Source organism: Pelophylax lessonae, assembly GCF_965119305.1.
Source record: "Pelophylax lessonae genome assembly, chromosome: 6".
Classification (NCBI taxonomy): Eukaryota; Metazoa; Chordata; class Amphibia; order Anura; family Ranidae; genus Pelophylax; species Pelophylax lessonae.
Window position 1 is genome coordinate 47,512,476 of NC_138773.1, and position 24,858 is coordinate 47,537,333.

Below are 24,858 nucleotides of genomic sequence, written 5' to 3' on the forward strand. Positions count from 1 at the left end.
ACACAACACTCTCTCTGCATGGGGATTTGGCGTGGTTGGCGGTACCGGCCCTGGCGGACTGCATGGCCATTCAGGAGGCCTGCTAATAGCTGGAGATCTGATTAGGAAGGCAGTCTACATGTCCGTGGCTTCTGACTGGTAGGTAGCTTATTCTTATCACCGTAAGATTCCCAGAATGCCACAGATTATAATCTTTTTAACATGTATACAATTAGATTGTTAGCTCCCAAACCAAGCCTCCTGGCTTTTTGCACATAAAATCACACTCAAAGTAGGAGGATCTGTGTCATTTATAGGATAGAGAGGGACTCTATCTTACCATACAGAGAGGGGCCCGCGTTCACCACAAGACCCGTCAGGGGAAAAGGGGGAACATACTACTCACCATACCGGAACCAGGCGGGCACCAACTCCTGACAGTACCCCTCTCCACCGGGGCGGGAGGGCTGTCGACCGATATGGACGCCGTGACTCATGGTCTTTGGCGTTTCAGCGAGACGTTTAACTCGCGGGGTCAGTCCTTTAATGGGACTTTGTCGCGGCCGACCCAGCGCGGAGCTATGGCCTGCACGCGCTCGTAGGCTGAACTGGGGTGACCACCGGATCTCAACATCCAGCCCGTCGCCCAGTTAAGCTTTCTTGCTTGAAGATCTCACAGGAACACTGGAGAAAAAAAGCTGTCTAAAAAATCCTTTAAGAAAAAAATCTTGCCAGGACCTAAGATCCCAGCAAGGTATCTAGGTCCTTACTCCTAACTAGACAGAAAATAACTGATTTGCTGAGGCAGAGAGAGAGAGGATATACCCTCTGGGACTGCCCCTAGGGTGTGGCCAGAGCTTTTTAATTTCCTGTCTAGTCCTGCTCCTGTGGAGGCAACATAACCCGAAGGTGGTGTATCACCGAGGACTACGTCTGTCAATGAGCGCTAGAGAAAAATACATTTAAAGAAGTATCACCATTATTTCCATATTGCTAGAGAATCCCATAGGAGGCCAGAAGCATGGAGCACTTGGGCCCGTTCTGATCCATGCTGTGGTTGCTGAGCTAGCATGGTCAACAGCACACCATCCCCCTCCCCCAGCCACTGTTTGACCATGCTTTTCAAGAGCAAACCTCTCTGGCAGCATGCACTCCCTACAGACAAGCACTGTCACTTAGGGCCGCCATCGGATATTTTTGGACCCCTTACACAGCTTTAGGCCTGGGCCCCTCCAAGCCTGACCAGCAAGGGCCTGCCCATGGGCCATCCCACCAAATCCACACGCCGGCCACCCCACCTGTACTCACTCAGCCCCCCTTACACCCGTATATATACAGTATGTCAGCCCCCTCACTCCTGTATATATATGTCAGCCCCCCTCACACCTGTGTGTGTGTGTGTATATATATATATATATATATATATATATATATATATATATATATATATATATATATATATATATATATATATATGTCAGCCTCCCTCACTCCTGAATATATGTCATCCCCCCTCACACCTGTATATATGTCATCCCCCCTCACACCTGTATATATGTCAGCTCCCCTCACACCTGTATATATGTCACCCCCTCACACCTGTATATATGTCATCCCCCCCCCTCACTCCTGTATATATGTCAGCCCCCCCTCACACCTGTATATATGTCACCCCCCTCACTCCTGTATATATGTCAGCCCCCTCACACCTTACATAGTTACATAGTAGGTGAGGTTGAATAAAGACAATAGTCCATCTAGTTCAACCTGTGTAGGTGTGTGTGGCTGTAATCATCTCACATACCCCTGAATGTTCTGATCCTTGAGATGTAAGTCTAAGAGTCTTTTGAAAGCCACCATACTACCCGCAGAAACCACCTCTTGTGGTAGAGAATTCCACAATCTTGTTGCCCTAACAGTAAAGAACCCCCCGCGTTGCCTGAGGTTAAAACGCTTCTCCTCTAATCGCATTGTATGCCCTCGAGTCCTCATGCAATCCCTTCGAATGAACAGCTTTTTTTCTAAGCTGGGATCCCCATTAAGATATTTATAAATTGCTATCATGTCCCCCCTCAGACGTCTCTTCTCCAGGGAGAATAAATCGAGCGATTGTAGACGCTCTTCATAGTCAAGGTCCTCCAATCCCCTAATTAGTTTAGTTGCCCTTCTCTGGACTCTCTCCAGCTCCAACACATCCCTCCTGAGGACTGGCGACCAGAACTGGACGGAATACTCCAGATGCGGTCGGACCAGAGTTTTATAAACTGTATACACCTGTATATATGTCACCCCTCTCACACCTGTATATATGTCAGCTCCCCTCACACCTGTATATATGTCACCCCCCTCACACCTGTATATATGTCACCCCCCCCTCACTCCTGTATATATGTCAGCCCCCCCTCACACCTGTATATATGTCACCCCCCTCACACCTGTATATATGTCACCCCCCTCACACCTGTATATATGTCAGCCCCCCTCACACCTGTATATATGTCACCCCCCCTCACACCTGTATATATGTCACCCCCCCCTCACACCTGTATATATGTAAGCACCCCTAACATCTGTATATATGTAAGCCTCCCCTCACATCTGTGTGTGTGTATATATATATCAGCCCCCCTCACGTCTGTATACATGTCAGCCCCCTCACTCCTGTATACATGTTAGCACCCCTCACACCTTTATATATATCAGCACCCCTCACACCTTTATATATATCAGCACCCCTCACTCCTGTATATATGTCAGCCCCCCTCACACCTGTATATATGTCAGCCCCCCTCACACCTTTATATATATCAGCACCCCTCACTCCTGTATATATGTCAGCCCCCCTCACACCTGTATATATGTCAGCCCCCCCCCTCACACCTGTATATATATATCAGCCCCCTCACACCTGTATATATATATATCAGCCCCCCTCACTCCTGTATATATGTCAGCCCCCACTCACACCTGTATATATGTCAGCCCCCTCTCACACCTGTATATATGTCATCCTCCCTCACACCTGTATATACATCAGCCCCCCTCACATCGGTATATATATCAGCCCCCCTCACTCCTGTATATATGTCAGCCTCCTCACACCTGTATATATATGTCAGCCTCCCCTCACACCTGTATATATGTCAGCCCCCCCCTCACACCTGTATTTATGTCACCCCCCCCTCACACCTGTATATATGTCAGCCCCCCTCACACCTTTATATATATCAGCACCCCTCACTCCTGTATATATGTCAGCCCCCCTCACACCTGTATATATGTCAGCCCCCCCCCCCTCACACCTGTATATATATATATCAGCCCCCTCACACCTGTATATATATATATCAGCCCCCCTCACTCCTGTATATATGTCAGCCCCCACTCACACCTGTATATATGTCATCCCCCCTCACACCTGTATATATGTCACCCCCCTCACACCTGTATATATATCAGCCCCCCTCACATCGGTATATATATCAGCCCCCCTCACCCCTGTATATATGTCAGCCCCCTCACACCTGTATATATATGTCAGCCTCCCCTCACACCTGTATATATGTCAGCCCCCCCTCACACCTGTATATATGTCAGCCCCCCCCTCACACCTGTATTTATGTCACCCCCCCCTCACACCTGTATATATGTCAGCACCCCTCACACCTGTATATATATATATATATATATATATATATATATATATCAGCCCCCCTCACGTCTGTATATATGTCACCCCCCCTCACACCTGTATATATGTCAGCCCACCCTCACACCTGTATATGTCAGCCCCCCCTCACACCTGTATATATGTTAGCCCCCCCCTCACACCTGTATATATATCAGCTCTCACACACCTGTATATATATCAGCCTCCCTCACTCCTGAATATATATATGTCAGCCCCTCTCACTCCTGTATATGTGTCAGCCTCCCCTCACACCTCTATATATGTCAGCGCCCCCCCCCCCCCCGCCACCTGTATATATGTCAGCCCCCTTTACACCTGTATATATATCAGCCTCCCCTCACACCTGTATATATGTCACCCCCCTCACACCTGTATATATGTCAGCCCCCCCCCACACCTGTATATATGTCAGCCCCCCTCACTCCTGTAAATATGTCAGCCCCCCTCACTCCTGTATATATGTCACCCCCCCCCACACCTGTATATATATCAGCCCTCCCCTCACACCTCTATATATGTCAGCCCCCCCCCCCCACACCTGTATATATGTCAGCCCCCTTTACACCTGTATATATATCAGCCTCCCCTCACACCTGTATATATGTCACCCCCCTCACACCTGTATATATGTCAGCCCCCCCACACCTGTATATATATATCAGCCCCCTCACACCTGTATATATATATATATATATATATCAGCCCCCACTCACACCTGTATATATGTCAGTCCCCCCTCACACCTGTATATATGTCATCCCCCCCTCACACCTGTATATATGTCATCCCCCCTCACACCTGTATATATATCAGCCCCCCTCACATCGGTATATATATCAGCCCCCCTCACTCCTGTATATATGTCAGCCCCCTCACACCTGTATATATGTCAGCCCCCCCTCACACCTGTATATATGTCAGCCCCCCCCTCACACCTGTATATATGTCAGCACCCCTAACACCTGTATATATATCAGCCCCCCCGCACACCTGTATATATATCAGCCCTCCCCTCACACCTGTATATATGTCAGCCCCCCTCACACCTGTATATATGTCAGCCTCCTCTCACCCCTGTATATACATCAGCCCCCCTCTCTCCTGTATATATGTCATCCCCCCTCACTCCTGTATATATATGTCATCCTCCCTCACACCTGTATATATGTCAGCCCCCCTCACACCTGTATATATGTCAGCCCCCCCTCACACCTGTATATATATCAGCCCCCCCTCACACCTGTATATATATCAGCCCCCCCTCACACCTGTATATATATCAGCCCCCCCTCACACCTGTATATATGTCATCCCCCTCACACCTGTATATATGTCAGCACCCCTCACACCTGTATATATGTCAGCCCCCTGCACACCTGTATATATTTCAGCCCCCCCTCAAACCTGTATATATGTCAGCTCCCCCTCACACCTGTATATATATCGGTCCCCCCCTCACTCCTATATATATGTCTGCTCCCCACATACACACAACCGTAAACACACAAAACTCTGGCCCCTCCTTGTACACAAACAGCCCCCCTCCCTTTCCTTCACAGCCCCTACTTGTAAAGGAGGTCTTCCTACCTTCTCCCAGCTCTTGTTAATACAAAGCTGAGACGCAGAGGAGCTGCAGCCAATCACAGTATAGAATACTGTACAGAGTATAGAGTACAGTACAAGCAGCACACACAAGGAGTGCACATGCAAATAGTAGCCAGAGGTGGCAGTAATGAGCTTGATGTCTGAGCTCAATGGCACAGAGCAGCAGAAGTTGCTGAGTTTATTTCTGTAGTGCACAACACGACCCCCCTTCACTTGCTCCTGCCTTCTTCTAGCCTGGCCCCTTGGAACCCTGGGCCCTTTACATTTGTATCGGCTGTCCGCCTCTGATGGTGGCCCTGCTGTCACTTACCACAGAGGGGGAGGGGATTTTGTCAGCTGCAGTGGGCTGTGTTAAAAGAGCATTGCTGTACTGATCTGTCTTAGCTGACCCTGGTTGAACTTGCCTGTCCCCCCTGCATGAAAAGAAGAAGTGGCTGCAGTGCAGCCTCCCTATAGGAACACCTATAAATTGGGCCTTCTGCCTGGGGTGGAGCTGACACCCAGTTCAAACAGAAAAAAATAGTGTGCTTTTATAGCACAATGTGGCCACAGATCAGAATGGAACTAAGCCTGGGTTCACACATATACGCTGCGGTAAACGCAGTGATCCTTGCAGGTTTCCTGCACCACACTGCAATTGCACTATGTTTGTGATCCGCTGTGGGTATCCACACAGAGTTAACGATACCGCAAACACATTGCAGTTTGCCTGCACCAGATTGCATGGTACGAATCAACCATGTGATCCGGTTTTGGCTCCAAAAAAAGGTGCCTGCACTTCTTTGGTGTGACGCAGTGGGATTTGAGCCCTGTGCAATTCTCATGCAGGTTATAGTGTGAGCCCAGGGCTAAATGTTGCATGCATTTGGTTCCTTGGAGGATACCAAAAAGGTCCAGAAATTATGGTTAACTTCTTTAAAGGCCAACTGAACTTTCAGTTTAAGGCTGTGTTCACACTTGTGCCATGCCAGACATTGCATGTGATTTGCACCGCATTGCTGTGTAAATCACATGCAATATCTGTGCGATGCAAATTCACCATACAGTTTGTATGGCTAGATCGGCATCGCATTCGGACCAAAGTGGTGCAGGACCCTTTTTCGGTCCACACTAGATTTGGATTGCATGGGTGTTCAGACCCATGCCTTCTGAATCCTCTCTGATTCCACAGTTTGCACTGTGTTCTATGAATCGATTTGGGGGTGTCATTAACTTTACAATGACACTCACAGTGGTTCACAGAGAGCAGTGTGAACTGCCTGCGTGTCTGATGTGATGCCGGAACGCGCACAGGAATTGTGGTCTTAGGGCCCTTTCACACCAGCGTACCAATCGGGTTCACCTGTCAGTTTTTCAGGTGGACCGGATGGGACCACCCATTGATTTGTATGGGGCGACGGATGTCAGCAGACATGTTTGCGCTGACACCCGCCGTCATCCAATCTGATAAAAATAGATGTATGGTGATACGTTCGCAATCTGCCCAGCAAATCGGATGACAATCGGATAGAAAAGGACATGCAGCCCGTTTATATCCAACAGCCCCATAGAGGAGAGCAGACTGTGCCCTGTCTGCTCTGCATAGTGGAACGGACACTGACCCGTCAGCCGGGATCAGCGGTGAGATACCTCCCTGAGCAGGCGGATTTTGGTTGGGTGGATCCGCTCCGTCTCAAATGGGCCTTACTCTTTTTTTTTTTTAATGAAAACAAACTGCTACAGCCTGAGTAGAAAAGCCTGTCCCCTGCCAGCATATAGCAGATAAGGACTTCTGCAGAGAGACCACTGCTTCCACGGCAAAATTCTGACACTCCCTTCCACTGGAGTCAGAGCTCTCCAATCAATCCACCTTCTTATACTAAGAACCAAACAAAGGCCTTGCATACAAAATGGCTTCCTAGTTCATGTATGAGAGACAAGTCTCCTTTAAAAAGCTCCACAGATGCCCCCAAACACAGAGACATAGGAACGGTTCATTGTAGATTTTATTGACATTCCCAATAGCCTCTTTTAAAGAAAATAAACATCTTTTAGAAAGCTCAGTACACACATTCTTCAGTGTGAAGCATTTTTTTACTAAAAAGAACACTAGCTTTAACTCCTCAGTTGCCGGAGGAGCTGGCAAAAAAGAAAAACAAAAAAAACAAAAAACAAAACCACATTGGGCTTTTGCAGGCCTCCCGGCAGCTATGGGGTTAAACATGTACAGTCTTCATATATTATATATGCATATGTATACACATATATACACACACACACACCATAAAATGAGGCATTGTCCGTACATTTGTCAAACACTTTCTGTATGTACAGTAGGGCCGGGGCTTGCGGTGAGTTAGGTCAGCTGATGGGTCTCAACGTGACTTCCCCCCCACTTGGTGGTGCCCTCCAGCGACCCACTTCTGCTGCAGTACCGGGATTAACCTGGCAGGGGGCGACGGGATGAAATGGTGCCTCTGCAGTAGAGTCAGAATGGCTGAACCGAGAAAAAGTTGAGACACTGAGATAACAACTACAGAATGGTGAGATTGGTCAAATGATGACGTTTTAGTACACTTAATGAACAGCAGCTGGGGAAGGGGGGGTTAAAACATTCCAAAAAAGACAGAAAAAAAAAACCTTTTTCGTTTGGCAGTAATCTGTCTCTCTCTTTTGTACAAATCCCCTTGTGATGCAGAGTTCGCTGCTGTAGCCATGTGGCGGCCATCTTGTCCAGGAAGTGAACGGCGCTCCCTAGGTCAGCTCCAGGGCCTGGATTTTGTCTCAGGAAGCTGCACTGGGAATACTGTTGATCTCATGATCTTTGGAAGGTGGCAGAAGTTTGGGAACAAATGTTATGTGGAAGATACCTTCGATACCGTCCAAAAGTCACTGATGAGGTCACTGGCGCTGATAAAATCAACCTTTTTCCCTTTTGCTTGGACACCATTCCTGCTTTACACGAGCCGAGACGGCTGATGAGGTCACATTATACCTGTCAAGCCATACTGTCCTGATCCTGCTGTCCTTGCCCCTCCAACGCTGTTCCTGCTCTGTCCACACATGGGCGCTGCAGAGCCTGACTCCTCTCTGCAAATACAGTGACGGTGACCAGCTCCTTCCCTCCTGCTGGACGCGGTGAATGTGTGGAGTGAATAAAAGGTCGTGGGTGTAATGAAAGTGATGTCAGCTTTTAGGATGGTTACACCAGGTGTCTCTGCAAAAGGTCATTCAACAAGAAGTGTCAGTAAAAGTTCTACACACATCTTAAAACTCACAAAGTCTGATTTGTAGCTGTACCAGATGGTACTAAACTGAAAAAGGTTTCATTTATGTTAGCTGTTGAGCAAGGATGGGAGTGCCAAGTGAAATTAGACCTCCTAGTATGCTAAGAAGCCAGAAGCTCCTGGATTGGCATGACAGCCAGGGAACTAGCATTACGAGAAGAGGTAAACCATTGCAGTTTCTTTTAAAGCAGGGGCCTCCAAACTTTCCGAACAAAGGGCTAGTTTATTGTCCATCAGACTTTGAGGGGGCCGGACTGTGGCCAGTAGAAGTAGAAAATGCCCTGGCGTCAATGGAAGTAAAGATTGCTCCATCATTGCTATTAGTGGGACGAACAGTTCCCTTATTGTTGGTATTAGGGGAGGAAATAGTGCACCATTGTTGGTATCAGTGGGAGGAATAGTGCCTAATTGTTGGTATCAGGGGAAGGAATAGTGCCCCATCATTGGGTGGAATAGTGCCCCTATTGTTGGTATCAGTGGGAGGAATAGTGCCTAATTGTTGGTATCAGGGGAAGGAATAGTGCCCCATCATTGGGTGGAATAGTGCCCCTATTGTTGGTATTAGGGGAAGAAATAGTGTCACATCATTGGTGTCATTGGGTGCAATAGTGCCCCATTGTTGGTATCAGTAGGAGGAATAGTGCCCCGTTGTTGGTATCAGTAGGAGGAAAAAGTGTCCCATCATTGGTGTAATTAGGTACAATAGTGCCCCATTATTGGTATTAGGGGAACAAATAGTGCCTCATCAATGGTGTCATTGGGTGGAATAGAGTCCCATTGTTGGTATTAGAGGAAAAAATAATGTCCCATAATTGGTGTCTGTGGGAGGAATAGTGCCCCATAGTTTGTATCAGGGAACGGAATAGAGTCCCATCATTGGTATCAGTGGGAGGAATAGTGCCCCATCATTGGTATCAGTGGGAGGAATAGTGCCCCATCATTGGTATCCAGTGGGAGGAATAGTGCCCCATCATTGGTATCAGTGGGAGGAATAGTGCCCCATCATTGGTGTCAGTGGGAGGAATAGTGCCCCATCATTGGTGTCAGTGGGAGGAATAGTACCCCATTGTTGGTATCAGGGAACGGAATAGTGCCGCATCATTGGTCTCAGTGGGAGGAATAATGCCCCATTGTGGGTATCGGTGGAAGCAATAGTGCCCCATCATTGGTGTCAGTGGGAAGTATAGGGCCCCACAGTTGGTATCAAGGGGAGAAACTAGTGTCCCAAGGGTCTGATAAAAGCAAGGAAATGGCCACATCCGGCCCTCAGGCCACAGTTTGGAGATCACTGCTTCAAGAAGTATGCTTTCAAACATAGTACACAAAAACTTTTCAACCCCCCCCCCCCACCCCACCAGATGCACACTTACCTCCATCCCATGGCTTGCCACAGTATTTACAATACATCCTTTGGGGGAAATGCCCTGGAAACAGCTTCTTAAAAATCTATGGGGATCCACTGTGCAGGCATGGCCATGGAAGATTGGTTACTGGATGGGGGTATGTATATATCTGGAGAGGGTATTTTAGGTTGTGGGGGAGGGATTTTCTTGGCAGTGCTCATATCCGTTAAAGTGGAAGAAAAGCCTAAGGCCCCTTTTACACGGAGGTGGATTCTGTTGTGATCAGCAGGGGATCTATAAGCTGATTGGAGCAGAGCATCTGTGTCCACAAAGCAGACACAAAAACAGCCTGCTCTGCTCTATGGGCGGCCGGAAGTAAAGAGACTCCGCTGTCCATTTACACCCAGATACCTCCGATCTACTCCACCTAATCAGAAGAAGATAGAGTCCTCTCTCGATGTGGCGGTTTTGACCTTGCCAGCAATCGATGTTGCTTCATGGGCTATGCCCTCACGTTCAATTCTGGGGTCAGTCTAATGCCTGTCTGGCTTTGATGGGAAGGACAGGCCTCTTAGACTATGTACATTTATGGTTTATATGTGCTACCTGTGACTGGCATGGGTTATTTGTTACATTTGAAAAATTAAATAAAGCTGTGGCCTTGCCCATTTCCAACTTAACCAGCTTCGGTGTCATTTTTGGGTAAGGTATTTGTTTGTTATTTGGTTATATGAGCATATGCTTCTTAGCAGTCACCTTCCAATCAGGTCCACCCGAAAAACTACCTGATCGGAACACCTGTCTGAAAGAGGCCTAAGTCTAATTATTCTTAAAAATCCCCCTCCCCCCTACATATCCTGCCCAAAGTGTATACTTACCTATTTTGAATATGCTCTGGTCCGGTCACATGATACTGCAGCCCCTGCTCAGAGAGCGCTTGACAATGGTTGGGAATTCGAGAAGCTGTGTAGTCACCCATAGGCTCCTATGTCTAGGCCGTTGTCAGCGGTCCCTCCTCTCCCCTGCAGCAGCTGCTCACTAACACAGGGGAACCTGAGCTGCGGGATCACATGACCACACTGGAGCAGATTAAAACCAGATAAGTACACACATCCTTTTTAACTGTAGGTTAGGCAGGATACGTAGGAGGAGGGGGGAACGAACATTTTTAAGAATAGTTACTCCTATCCTTTTCTTCCACTTTAATTTAAATTGAGTGACGTGCTTTGACTATAAGCACAGTTGCTGCATCACTGCTGCATTCAAATCATGGTAACTCTGTGGAGTAAAACTGCCACCATGTGGTCACAAAGTAGTACTACATGAACACACCAGACCAAATAAAATTCCCCAGCTGGGGCAGATTTATATTATGTGCGGTGAGCTGCAGTTGTGCATAGAGATGAAAAAAAAATTAACACTGTGATCCTCACACCACCCCTACATAACCAAACCAGTGCATGCAGATTACATACAGTGCCTTGAAAAAGTATTCATACCCCTGGAAATTTTCCACATTTTGTCATGTTACAATCAAAAACGTAAATGTATTTTATTGGGATTTAATGTGATAGACCAACACAAAAAGTGGCACATAATTGTGAAGTGGAAGAAAATAAATAGAATAAAAAATGGTCTTCAACATTTTTTACAAATAAATATGTGAAAAGTATGGCGTGCATTTGTATTCACCCCCTTTACTCTGATACCCCCAACTAAAATCTAGTGGAACCAATTGCCTTTAGAAGTCTTCTTATTAGTAAACAGAGTCCACCTGTGTGTAATTTAATCTCAGTATAAATACAGTTCTGTGAAGCCCTCAGAGGTTTGTTAGAGAACCTTAGTGAACAAACAGAATCATGGAACCAAGGAACACACCAGACAGGGCAGGGATGAAGTTGTGGAGAAGTTTAAAGCAGAGTTAGGTTATAAAAAAAATATGCCAAGCTTTGAACATCTCACTGATCACTGTTCAATCCATCATCCGAAAATGGAAAGAGTATGGCACAACTACAAACCTACCACGATATGGCCGTCCACCTAAACTAACAGGCTGGGCAAGGAGAGCATTAATCAGAGAAGCATCCAAGAGGCCCATGTTAACTCTGGAGGAGCTGCAGAGATCCACAGCTCAGGTGGGAGAATCTGTCCACAGGACAACTATTAGTCGTGCGCTCCACAAATCTGCCCTTTATGGAAGAGTGACAAGAAGAAAGCCATTGTTGAAAGAAAGTCATAAGAAGTCCCATTTGCAGTTTGCGAGAAGCCATGTGGAAGGACACAGCAAACATGTGGAAGAAGATCTGGTCAGATGAAAAAAAAAATTTAATTTTTTTGGCCTAAAAGCAAAACGATTTTTGTGGCGGAAAACTAACCCTGCACATCACCCCGAACACACCATCCCCACCGTGAAACATGGTGGTGGCAGCATCATGTTGTGGGGATACTTTTCTTCAGCAGGGACAGTGAAGCTGGTCAGAGTTGATGGGAAGATGGATGGAACCAAATACAGGGAAGTCTTAAAAGAAAACCTGTCTGCAAAAGACTTGAGACTGGGGCGGAGGTTCACCTTCCAGCAGAACAACGACCCTAAACATACAGCCAGAGCTACAAGGAAATGGTTTAGATCAAAGCATGTTCATGTGTTAGAATGGCCCAGTCAAAGTCCAGACCTAAATCCAACTGAGAATCTGTGGCAAGAATTGCTGTTCACAGACGTTCTCCATCCAATCTGACAGAGCATGAGCTTTTTTTGCAAAGAAGAATGGGCAAAAATGTCACTCTCTATATGTGCAAAGCTGGTAGAGACATCCCCAAAAAGACTTGCAGCTGTAATTGCAGAGAAAGGCGGTTCTACAAAGTATTGATTCAGAGGGGTGAATACAAATGCACACCACACTTTTCAGATTTTTATTTGTAAAACATTTTGAAAGCTATTTATCATTTTCCTTCCACTTCACAATTATGTGCCACTTTGTGTTGGTCTATCACATAAAATCCAAACAAAATACATTTACATTTTTGGTTGTAACGTGACAAAATGTGGAAAATTTCAAGGGGTGTGAATACTTTTTCAAGGCACTGTAAATATATATACTGCTCAATAAAATTAAAGGAACACTTTAAAAACACATCAGATCTTAATGGGGAAAAATATCATGCTGGATATCTTATACTGGTACGGACTGGGTAATGTGTTAGGAATGAAAGGATGTCGCATCATTTGATAGAAATGATAATTATCACCCTATAGAGGGCTGAATTCAAAGACACCCTGAAAATCAAAGTTAAAAAATGATGCAGCAGGCTAGTCCATTTTGCTGAAATTTCATTTCAGCAACTCAAAATGGTCCTCAGTAGTTTGTATAGCCGCCCCCCCCCCCCCGTGCTTGTATGCATGCCTGACAACATTGGGGCATGCTCCTAAGGAGACCACGGATGGTGTCCTGGGGTATTTCCTCCCAGATCTGGATCAGGGCATCACTGAGCTCCTGAACAGACTGAGGCGCAACCTGGTGGCGTCAGATGGACCAAAACATAATGTCCCAGAGGTGTTCTATTGGATTTAGGTCAGCTTGGGGGCCATTTAATGGTATCAATTCCTTCATCCTCCAGGAACTGGCTGCATGTCGCCACAGGCATTGTCTTGTACCAGGAGGAACCCAGGACCCACTGCACCAGTGTAGGATCTGACAATGGGTCCAAAGATTTCACCCCAATACCTAATGGCAGTCAGGGTGCCATTGTCCAGGCTGTAGAGGTCTGTGTGTCCCTCCTGTTCCTCCTTGCACAAAAGAGCAGTTGCCCATCCTGCTGATGGGTTAAGGACCTTCTTTGGCCCTGTCCAGCTCTCCTAGATTACCTGCCTGTCTCTTGGAATCTCCTCCATACTCTTGAGACTGATGGAAGACACAGCAAACCTTCTGGCAATGGCACGCATTGATGTTCCATCCTGGAAGATTTGGACTGCCTGTATAAACTCTATAGGGTCCAGGTATGGCCTCATGCTACCAGTAGTGACACTGACCGTAGCCAAATGCAAAACTAGTGAAAAACAGTCAGAAAAGATGAGAAGGGAAAATATTTCAGTGGCCTCCACCTCTAAAACCATTCATGTTTTGGAGGTCATCTCATTGTTGCCCATCTAGTGCCCCTGTTGTTAATTTAATTCACACCAAAGCAGCTGAAACTGATTGACAGCTTCCTCTGCTAACTAGCTGACCAGATCATTATCCTGGGAGTTTCATTGACTTTATGCTATACTCTGATTAAAAAGCGTTCCTTTAAGTTTTTTGAGCATAGTATATAAATAGATACATATATATATATATATATATATATATATATATATATATATATATATATATACATACACACATACATGCCCTAAACCTACGTATTCTCAATAGCTTTTCAATGACTGTAAACTGCCGCAATGTGTTGCAGCTCTTTTAACAGCATCTGAAAGCAACATCCTATACATAAATGAATTTTGGGGATGATTCTACGTTAGATTGGGGGACAAGGTTGGTGAAAGGCTGCATTTACATTTACAGGCCCGATTTTTGGGTTTTACAGGGACTTCTGTAAGAATCAATTGCAGGTAACGTGTGAAAGTAATCAGTGAGCTACTAATGGTGTCCAGCATAAACAACAACTGTGCCAAAGTTAGAAATTTCAATCAACTGACCTTATCTATATTTTCTGTGAACAAATGCAGCAAGAGTCCAGAGAGAACCTCACAGGGTCACTGGGAGTGTACTTCCTGCCAGTGCTATGTAACATCCTCTCTCCCTCTGCCTCACGTTTTCACATTCGGTTGCTGAACATTCTAGTGTGGTGCTTCAAGTGCAGATTTACCAATCACATTTAATCATCCAAGGCAGGGGTAAATCTGATTGGTGGAACTCAGTAGCTTCTTTGCTCCCCAGTATATGAGAGACAGCAACCTTAGGACTGACTGAGTAGGATTTGCTCCCTATATGATTCTGTGGGTTTATTTTCCGATTTGAATGGAGTGTTCCAAAAATAGGGAGATTTTGACTTTTTATAATGCGTTTGGTCTGGTTCATAATTCAAAAAAACGCACATTAGGGTTTACCTCCTCTCTCACGTCCATGGGCTCTCACGTCCATGTATAGTAAAAGATACCCAGTCAGGTTGTAATGAGTTATGTCAAAGCTCATTACAACCAAACACGGCCTGCACTGTATATCAATGGGATTACTGAACAGGATGTGCGCTGTGTGTAGGAAAATCCTTCCCCCAGAAACAGTTTATGGTATGAAATGCTTATGAATGCCATTGGTCTGCATTACCTTATGTTTAGGACATCGTAATGAAAAGTTCTCTTCACTTAATAGGCAGCCTGAAATAAAAAAAAACATTTTTACATATTACAAAAGGACTGCATAGTCCTGTATTTTGTACATTTTGGCTTGTAATCATTACATTTTCTTTGCCCTTCCCACCAACACAGACCCTACTTGTCCACCACTCTACCCCTGGTCCCACTCCAGCACCAACCCTACCCCATCCTAGTCCACAACCCTACATGCTCCACCACCCACCCTACCTGTCCACCATCCTATCCCTGGTGCCACTCCAGCACCAACCCTACCCATTCCTAGTCCACAACCCTACATGCTCCACCACCCACCTGACCTGTCCACCACCCTACCCATGGTCCCACTCCACCACCCTACATGCTCCACCACCCACCCTACCCCATTCCAGTCCACCACCCTATGTGCTCCACCACCACCACATTACCTGATCCATCGACACTACCCATTACCAGTCCACTACCGTACCCACTCCACCACCCACCCTACCTGGTCCCGATCCATCGACCACCCTACCCCATTCTGGTTCATCACCCACTATACTACACCTTCTTACCTGCTCCACCATCCACCCTACCCCGCGCACCAGTCCACCACCCTGCACCACCCATCCTCCCTATCTTGGTCCACAACCCTACCCACCCTACCCCAACCCAGTCCACCACCCTACCCACTGCACCACCCAAATTACGCTGTTCTGGTCCAATATCCTACCCCATCCCAGTTCATCACCCTACCCGCTCAGCAACCCACCCTACCTGGTCCCGCTCCACAACCTACATTACCCCATCTAACATTATCTAATAACCTTCGATCCAAAACATTTTTCCTTCCCCTTTTTTCTTTTTTTACTTCTAAGTACAAACTGTGTGTACTTATACAGTGGGTACGGAAAGTATTCAGACCCCCTTACATTTTTCACTCTTTGTTATATTGCAGCCATTTGCTAAAATCATTTAAGTTCATTCTTCTTCCTCATGAATGTACACATAGCACCCCATACTGACAGAAAAACACAGAATTGTTGACATTGTTGCAGATTTATTAAAAAAGAAAAACTGAAATATCACATGGTCCTAAGTATTCAGACCCTTTGCTCAGTATTTAGTAAAAGCCCCCTTTTGATCTAATACAGCCAGGAGTCTTTTTGGGAAAGATGCAACAAGTCTTTCACACCTGGATTTGGGGATCCTCTGCCATTCCTCCTTGCAGATCCTCTCCAGTTCTGTCAGGTTGGATGGTAAACGTTGGTGGACAGCCATTTTTAGGTCTCTCCAGAGATGCTCAATTGGGTTTAAGTCAGGGCTCTGGCTGGGCCATTCAAGAACAGTCATGGAGTTGTTGTGAAGCCACTCCTTCGTTATTTTAGCTGTGTGCTTAGGGTCATTGTCTTGTTGGAAGGTAAACCTTTGGCCCAGTCTGAGGTCCAGAGCACTCTGGAGAAAGTTTTTGCCCAGGATATCCCTGTACTTGGCCGCATTCATCTTTCCCTCGATTGCAACCAGTCGTCCTGTCCCTGCAGCTGAAAAACACCCCCACAGCATGATGCTGCCACCACCATGCTTCACTGTTGGGACTGTATTGGACAGGTGATGAGCAGTGCCTGGTTTTCTCCACACATACCGCTTAGAATTAAGGCCAAAAAGTTCTATTTTGGTCTCATCGGACCAGAGAATCTTATTTCTCACCATCTTGGAGTCCTTCAGGTGTTTTTTTAGCAAACTCCATGCGGGCTTTCATGTGTCTTACACTGAGGAGAGGCTTCCGTCGGGCCACTCTGACATAAAGCCCCGACTGGTGGAGGGCTGCAGTGATGGTTGACTTTCTACAACTTTCTCCCATCTCCTGACTGCATCTCTGGAGCTCAGCCACAGTGATCTTTGGGTTCTTCTTTACCTCTCTCACCAAGGCTCTTCTCCCCCGATAGCTCAGTTTGGCCGGACGGCCAGCTCTAGGAAGGGTTCTGGTCGTCCCAAACGTCTTCCATTTGAGGATTATGGAGGCCACTGTGCTCTTAGGAACCTTAAGTGCAGCAGAAATATTTTTGTAACCTTGGCCAGATCTGTGCCTTGCCACAATTCTGTCTCTGAGCTCTTCAGGCAGTTCCTTTGACCTCATGATTCTCATTTGCTCTGACATGCATTGTGATCTGGAAGGTCTTATATAGACAGGTGTGTGGCTTTCCTAATCAAGTCCAATCAGTATAATCAAACACAGCTGGACTCAAATGAAGGTGTAGAACCATCTCAAGGATGATCAGAAGAAATGGAAAGCACCTGAGTTAAATATACGAGTGTCACAGCAAAGGGTCTGAATACTTAGGACCATGTGATATTTCAGTTTTTCTTTTTTAATAAATCTGCAACAATGTCAACAATTCTGTGTTTTTCTGTCAGTATGGGGTGCTATGTGTACATTCATGAGGAAGAAGAATTAACTTAAATGATTTTAGCAAATGGCTGCAATATAACAAAGAGTGAAAAATTTAAGGGGGTCTGAATACTTTCCGTACCCACTGTATATATGTGCACTGTTTTTGCATTGAAATTGCTCTATTGGTCACCCTACTGTTCCTAGATACTTGTACAATTGTGCTAATGTATGTATGCGCTGCATTTTGTGCTCCTTTACCTAGGTATGCGCCTACCTCCCATGACCGATTGCACTATCTTCTTTAATTGGACTTGGTGGAAAGGCAAGTCGCTGATGTCCATCTCATCCAACCACAGAATACTTTGCATTCATTCAGAAAATGTAAAGCATTCTCTAGATTGCATCCATGCTGGGCAGACAACATTCGGCGTTCAATAAGCAACAGGGCAGCAGCTCAGTATGGGACCCAGAAGCAAGTGGAGATCACTGGAGTAGCGATGTCTACTTCAGTGGTTTCCAGCTTCCAGGGGGATCGGCCAGGTATGGTATATACATAGTTACATACATAAAATTATTTAGGAAAAGCCAATGTATTTCAGGGGAATGAAGCCTCCCCCTTCTTCAGGGCTTAAATATACCCAATGGTGTTCATTAGAGAAGAGGGAAAACTGGATGGCTCTTGGACATCCCAATATCATTAATCTAACGAACACCATCTGGTTTTAATTACATTTCATATATTTTTAGCCATGAATTGGGAGGGGGGCTTTTTTCTCTGAAATGCGTTGGATATTCTCAATCAAGAAATATTTTACATTAACTGTTCATTGAGCTATGTGACTATTCAAAAATTGATTATCTGTAGCCAGGTGCGCTCCCCACGACCAGCGAGGAAACCTCCACCCTACCCTGGCCTTCTCAAAGAAGAACTACCTTTCTCTATAGATGATATGGATCAGTCTAATACTCCCTTACATCGACACTACATCAGTGTGTGTGCTGATCGTTTTGCCTTACCTGCCTCCATGGCACACGTGTAGTGGTAGGACTGGACACAACCCTTGTGGCTGCAGCCCACGGTGGCCCCGGGTTTTTGACACTTGGGACAGAGCTGCAAGACAAAAAGGGGAGTCAGCGTTTGCAGCAGCAGACAAGGGATGAGGTTATACAGGGTCAGGAAGAAAAAAGAAAAAAGAGGAACCGTACGCAGGATTATGATTCACTGCTATTGCATGCCACTACCCAGAATCCTTAGCAGCGGCAAGAATGTCTCTGTGTGGACTTGTCTAAGAAATGTCAACAGGAACACAATGCCCTAATCTGTGGTTTACAGGCCAATATATACACGTTACACCATGTTCCTTTCTACTTCCCTCAGGAATGGGGTAAGGCATGCCGAAAAAAAACTAAAAGTGTGTGCCAAGCTAAAAAAGATAGAGTGGGGAAGGATCAGAGCTCCTGTCAGGTTTTTACTGCTATCTAGGGCTCCGTTAAAGAGCCCTACCCTCACTTCCTGTCCCAATGACAACATTTTACCAGACAGGAAGTGAGGGAGAATCTGCTCCAGGGACACAGACAGAAATAAAACTCTGACAGGGGTTCTAGCACCCCCCCCCCCCCCATACTCTACTAAAGACATGCATCATTTTTTATTTCCTTCTGTGTTGAAGGGCTGTCTGGTAAACCATCATTGCCAGCTCTGGCTGAAGGTAAATCTCTGTAACAGAGCCTTGGATAGCAGGAAAACCCAACAGAGGATCTAAACCATTCCCACCCTATCCAAATCTAAAAGAAAACAACTCTTACAACCATATACAACTCTTAAAGTGGTTGTAAACTTTTACATATACCCAATGAAGTGACTGGCCTCACATGATACACAGAGATTAAACAAATCCTCCATATGTTGTACCTGTTTATCTGCAGTTTTCTTCTTTGTCTACATCTGTTCAAAGAGCAGAATGTATACAGCTTCTCTGAGTTGCTAGAAAACAGGGGGCGGAGAGCCTGAATTACAATATGCAGAGCTCAGTGAGGAGAGCTCTGAGAGCTGATTGGAGGGAAGAGACACCCCCCCCCCCCATTCACACAGCTCCCAGGAACAGAGCTGAGGCTGTCAATCACAGACTGTGTGCTGGAGCTCTCTCCCTGTCACCATTTTACCGCTTGGTGTCAGGAAAACTTGTCAGAAGTGACTCATGCTGATAGCAGAGGAAGGAAGCAGCAGAGAGAAATTGCACTTAGTGCTCTTAATTGCACATTATAGAGGGATATGTTTGTTCATATTTCATGTCTGAGGTTTACAACCACTTTAAGTCTGACCTCCAGCCTTCCCTTCAGTCTGCACAGCCCACCTCATTTCCTGGCTGGAGGACAACCAGCATCATCTTGTCCTTCCCTTCCTACTCCCTCCATTCGTTGGATTTCAGTTCTTTCATTCATAGAGGCTCAGCATCGCATGTGGGCATTACGTAGGGTGGCCTGGATACAAATACTGCCTGTCTAGGAACATCCACACTTCCAGACCCACATCCAGCCATCAAGGTATTTTGATATTTGCATACCTACTCTCCAGGAGCCACCCCACTGCTTGCATCAGGGCTGGGGGTTCTTGAGAAGAGTACTGAAACAGGGTGCTGTGATGTGTTCAGGAAGCTACATACAGCCCAGCAAACCCCTCCCACCAGCCAGGATCTGCCTGAATTGCATAGAGAAGCACAAAAACCCAGTGATGAGGTTGCTGGGTCTCAATTTAGGGGATGTAATAAAAACAGAAAGGGTTTATCAAAAAACGTCTTTACAATGTTGATGAAGTGGAGTAGAGGGGCAGCAGATAAAATGTCAGCTTTAACTGCACTCTTCCCTCCTGGTTCAGAAATATAATGATTGCCATGGGGGTGAGAAGATGAGGCCCTGAGCCTTTTGAACACAATGGCTGCTGGCATCCCCTCTTGTCTATCTTTAGCTTTCAGTCATGCACAGTGCATTTCACAGCAGCCTCAGGACAAGCAGTGCCCGTAGTGAAATCTGTAGCATCACTCATGTGAATGCGGCACTAAAATAAGTTGTAGATTAGGAATCCAATAAGAAAATAAAATGTAAAGGTCCATGATTTTTTTTTTCTGTGACAGTGATATTTTAGTTATAGATGGAGCTTGGTGGGCTGTGACAGCTCCTGGCTGGCTTCCAATAGGTCTTGGATACTCCAATGATAACAGGAAATCTCCCAAAAGAAACACCAAAAAAAAAAAAAAAAAAAATATATATATATATATATATATATATATATATATATATATATATATATATATATATATATATATATATATATATGACAGAGGTTCTAGCCCTCATCTACACCATCTACAATATTTGAAATGTTTTGGTTAGAGGGAACGGGTTGTGTTGCACTTAGTAACTCACCGTATGCCCTCAATGCATTATGGAAGAAGGGACATCCTATGACCAATTCAGTACTTGCTCCAGACACCGGGACAAATGAATCCGTCCCATTGGGTTCCCTTAGGGGCTCGTAGCTGGCACAAAATCTGCTTTCTACACAATAAGAACGGAGCGCAAGAAAAAGTGTTTCTGCATTTTATTCTGCTTATTAAGGAAAACCCGGCTCGGCATCCAAACATCAGAAAAGGAGGTGACAATGACGCAGGAGCCAGCTGTAAGTTATGGGGTATCTGTATGAGAGGATATATTTAGGTTATCTATGTTGTGATATGGGGTGGTTAAAGCGTAATTCCACTTTTATTAGGAAAAAAACATGGATGATCTCTGTACATTGCAGGGATTTTACCAAACTTTGTTCAGATTCCTAACTTTTGTCATTTTGAATATGTTAGTCTGTATCCATGTGGTAAAGTGAATCTAATGGTATTGATTTCATAATTATCAACCAGCTGCTGCACCTGCAAAGCTCTAATGAGGGAAGCGTCAGGGTCTGCATCCTTTTAACCGTGATTTCCTATTGGGAGTACCTCACCAAAAATGACATTTTTGTTGCAGGGGATGCCTGAGATCTGACTTGTATCTTAGTGCAGACTTCTGGGAAAATTGGTGAGCCAATCACACAAGCAGGAAATGATGTTTCTGGGGTGTGGTCAGTATACATTCTGTGTACAGAACAGTTCCAGGCGGCCATATTGCATTGCATTTTCAGAAAATTACAGCAGCTGCAGATTGAAAAGGAAAGGTAATTTTTTTAATAACATTTAATTACGATATGACTTGTGTCACAATTGTATAGGCTGGATTATTTTTCTTTATTTGCTATTTTTCCCCCCCACAAAAGTGGAGTTACCCATTAAGCTCAGTGGTATTGCATTTTTAAGTGAGTTATGTCAGTCCGAACTTGTGGTTTAAGGGCTAGGCAACACACTTTTTATTAAGCACAATGAACAGAAAAGTCCACAAAACACAGTTTTCTCCAGTCAAAAACAGAGAACAAAAAAATACCAAGCCACCTAGCTCCTTTCCAGCAGCACCACTGCTCCTGGCATTGGTCCTTCAGACCTAGCTATCTCTCCTTGCTTACTCAGCTGCAGTTTTTGCAGGTCTCCAGAAAGACCTGGACACAGAGCCCTGAGCTATGGCCAGCTCCTAGTTCATTACAGATATGCACACCTGTGTGTACTCACCCTACAGATGTCCAGGAAGACCTGGACACAGAGCCCTGAGCTATGGCCAGCTCCTGGTATGCACATCTGTGCACTCACACACCCTACAGGTCTCTAGGAAGACCTGGACACAGGCCCCTGAGCTATGGGCAGCTCCTGGTTTATAACAGATATGCACACCTGTGCACTCACACAGCCTACAGGTCACCAGGAAGAACTCGACACAGGGCCTTGAGCTATGGCCAGCTCCTGGTTTATAACAGGTATGCAAACCTGTGGACTCACATACCCTACAGGTCTCCAGGAAGACCGAATCAAGGGACCCTGAGCTATGGGCAGCTCCTGGTTTATAACAGATACGCACACCTGTGCACTCACAAAGCCTACAGGTCTCCAGGAAGACTTAGACAAGGGGCCCTGAGCTATGGCCAGCTCCTGGTTTATAACAGATACGCACACCTGTGCACTTACACAGCCTACAGGTCTCTAGGAAGACCTAGACAAGGGGCCCTGAGCTATGGCCAGCTCCTGATTTATAACAGATATGCACACCTGTGGACTCATATCCTACAAGTCTCCAGGAAGACCTAATCAAGGGACCCTGAGCTATGGGCAGCTCCTGGTTTATAACAGATACGCACACCTGTGCAATCACATACCCTACAGGTCTCCAGAAAGACCTGGACACAGGATTGAAGGTTTCATTCCACCCATTCCACCCACTTTTAAGCCTTTAAGCTGAGGGATAAAACATATCAGGAGAGACTTCAGGAACTTAATATGTACAGTGAAGGTGAAAGAACGGAAAGGGGAGACATGACTAAAACACGAGTTTGAGAAGGCATGCAGTGCACCCAAAGTGGATTTATGTTCTTTGTGATTATTGAGGACTTTAGTTAAATACATTTTTTTGTGTTCCTTGAGTTCAGCTTTAAGCCAACTAGAAAAAATTGCTCAAAGCCAAAAAAAAAAACCTATAGCTTTCAGTAACCACTTTCTGCCAGTAGGTGGCAGAATATAATAGTGCATCTACCACCCCCATTTTCCTCCAAGTCATCCACCAAAAAATGAATCACATGACAGCGTCTCTTGGCATGTTCTACTTCAACTTAACCCTTAATATGTTTTTTTTAGGTTTTATTTTTAACTTTTTAATTCAAGCCATATAATGCTTGCTGTGTTATGTGCTGATAACATAACTAAAGAATGTTATATAAGTAACAGAGGTGTAGAAGGCCCTTGTTATGTCAGTGGTTGCCTGGTGACCAGAAATAAAATAATTACTTATACAGTTTGGGTGTGCCGTTCATCTCATTACACGCCAAAAAATATAAAATATTGGTGTTTTTATAAACCTTGCTGGGTAAATGTTAAAGTTTGGAGGGCTAAAAAAAAAAAAAAAAAAAAGAACTTTACGGTTTCCTACTTTCACTGGCTGTTGCAAGGGCAAGGCCACTCATAACTCAAATATTATAGGGTGGTTGTTCTGAAGTTCCCCTTGACTTCTTAGGGATACCAGTTTTGAGATGTCTATGGTGGGTTTCCAGCTCCGCCTAGCTAGGTCAATGACTGCACGGAGGATCTTTCATAACAGGAGCATCGCTTCAGCCTCGTAATGGCTGTGGTAATGGTACAAAGCCAGAAATACAGCTGGGCTGTTTTTTGAGAGTTCTCAATTCCCATTGCAGAACTCCATGAAAAAAAAAAAAAAAAAAAGAATAGGTCAATAAAAGTAAAAAAAAAAAAGCAGCTTTGCAATATTTACCTTCAATCTGGAGCTGTGCCCTGCAGTACCTCTTCTCTACCACTAGATGGTGCCAATCTTTCTGGCTATATGTCAACCCACTTCTAAGCTCAGGTTGTCAGCATTTATTGACCATTAAAAATGCTCCCCCAAATGTCTACAATAGCTGGTTGTTAAGGAGCAGGCTGGGAAGAGAGCCACTGCGTCATTAGCAACTGATAAATCATCAGCTGTCAGCGGGTTCCCTGCTGACAGCTGAATGTAAAAAGAAGAATTGCCTGCAATAAAGAAAAAATCTGGGGGGAAAAAAAGGCGTGAGGTCCCCCCTACACCATTTTTTTTCTAAATATTGGCATGGGGGCTTCCCTCAAAATCTATACCAGACCCGAAAAGGCCTGATAAGGATTGGGGGGGGGGGGGGGGGGGAGTGACCCCACATAATTTTTCCCGATTTTTTTTATTGCCGGCAATTATTTATTTTATAGTCTGCTGTCAGTGAGGAAGCCCGCTGACAACTGATGACTCATCGGTTGTTAAGGACACAGCGGCCGGTTTCCCAGCCTGTTCCTTAACAGCCACCTAAAATTCACACTGTACTAATGCGCCGCAACCATGCTGCAAACCGCATGGCAGTGCGGTTGCGATGTGTTACCAAAGACATGAATAGGAGGCATTGAAAGGCTTTAAACGCCTCCTGACTCGACCCAAGGCTTCAATTTTCAAGCAAAGCGATGTGACGCTAACGCTTTATGTTTTGACAATGTGAACAGCACTGTGTGCTATCCATTATATCATTTGCATAGGCGTTTGAGGGGCGTTTTTAACGCCAGTGTGAACTTAGCCTTAAGCCTGGTACACACTAACAGTTTTTGACAGTTTTTTCT

The 24,858-nt window shown here is 45.4% G+C and overlaps 1 protein-coding gene across 3 annotated transcripts in view; it reads right to left on the reverse strand.

The window, feature by feature from the left end:
• Positions 1-7,242: 7,242 nt before the first annotated feature.
• The window catches only part of RAI1 (retinoic acid induced 1), a 330,449-nt gene continuing 312,833 nt past the window's right edge, over positions 7,243-24,858 (reverse strand). For all 3 annotated transcript variants that reach the window (XM_082261244.1, XM_082261242.1, XM_082261243.1), the window contains 3 exons: positions 18,620-18,713; positions 15,203-15,252; positions 7,243-8,471 (listed from right to left, as the gene is read on the reverse strand). In XM_082261244.1, the coding sequence (XP_082117370.1) occupies positions 8,457-8,471; positions 15,203-15,252; positions 18,620-18,713 (159 nt within the window). In that variant the 3' untranslated portion in view covers positions 7,243-8,456. The remainder of the gene's footprint in view (positions 8,472-15,202; positions 15,253-18,619; positions 18,714-24,858) is intronic.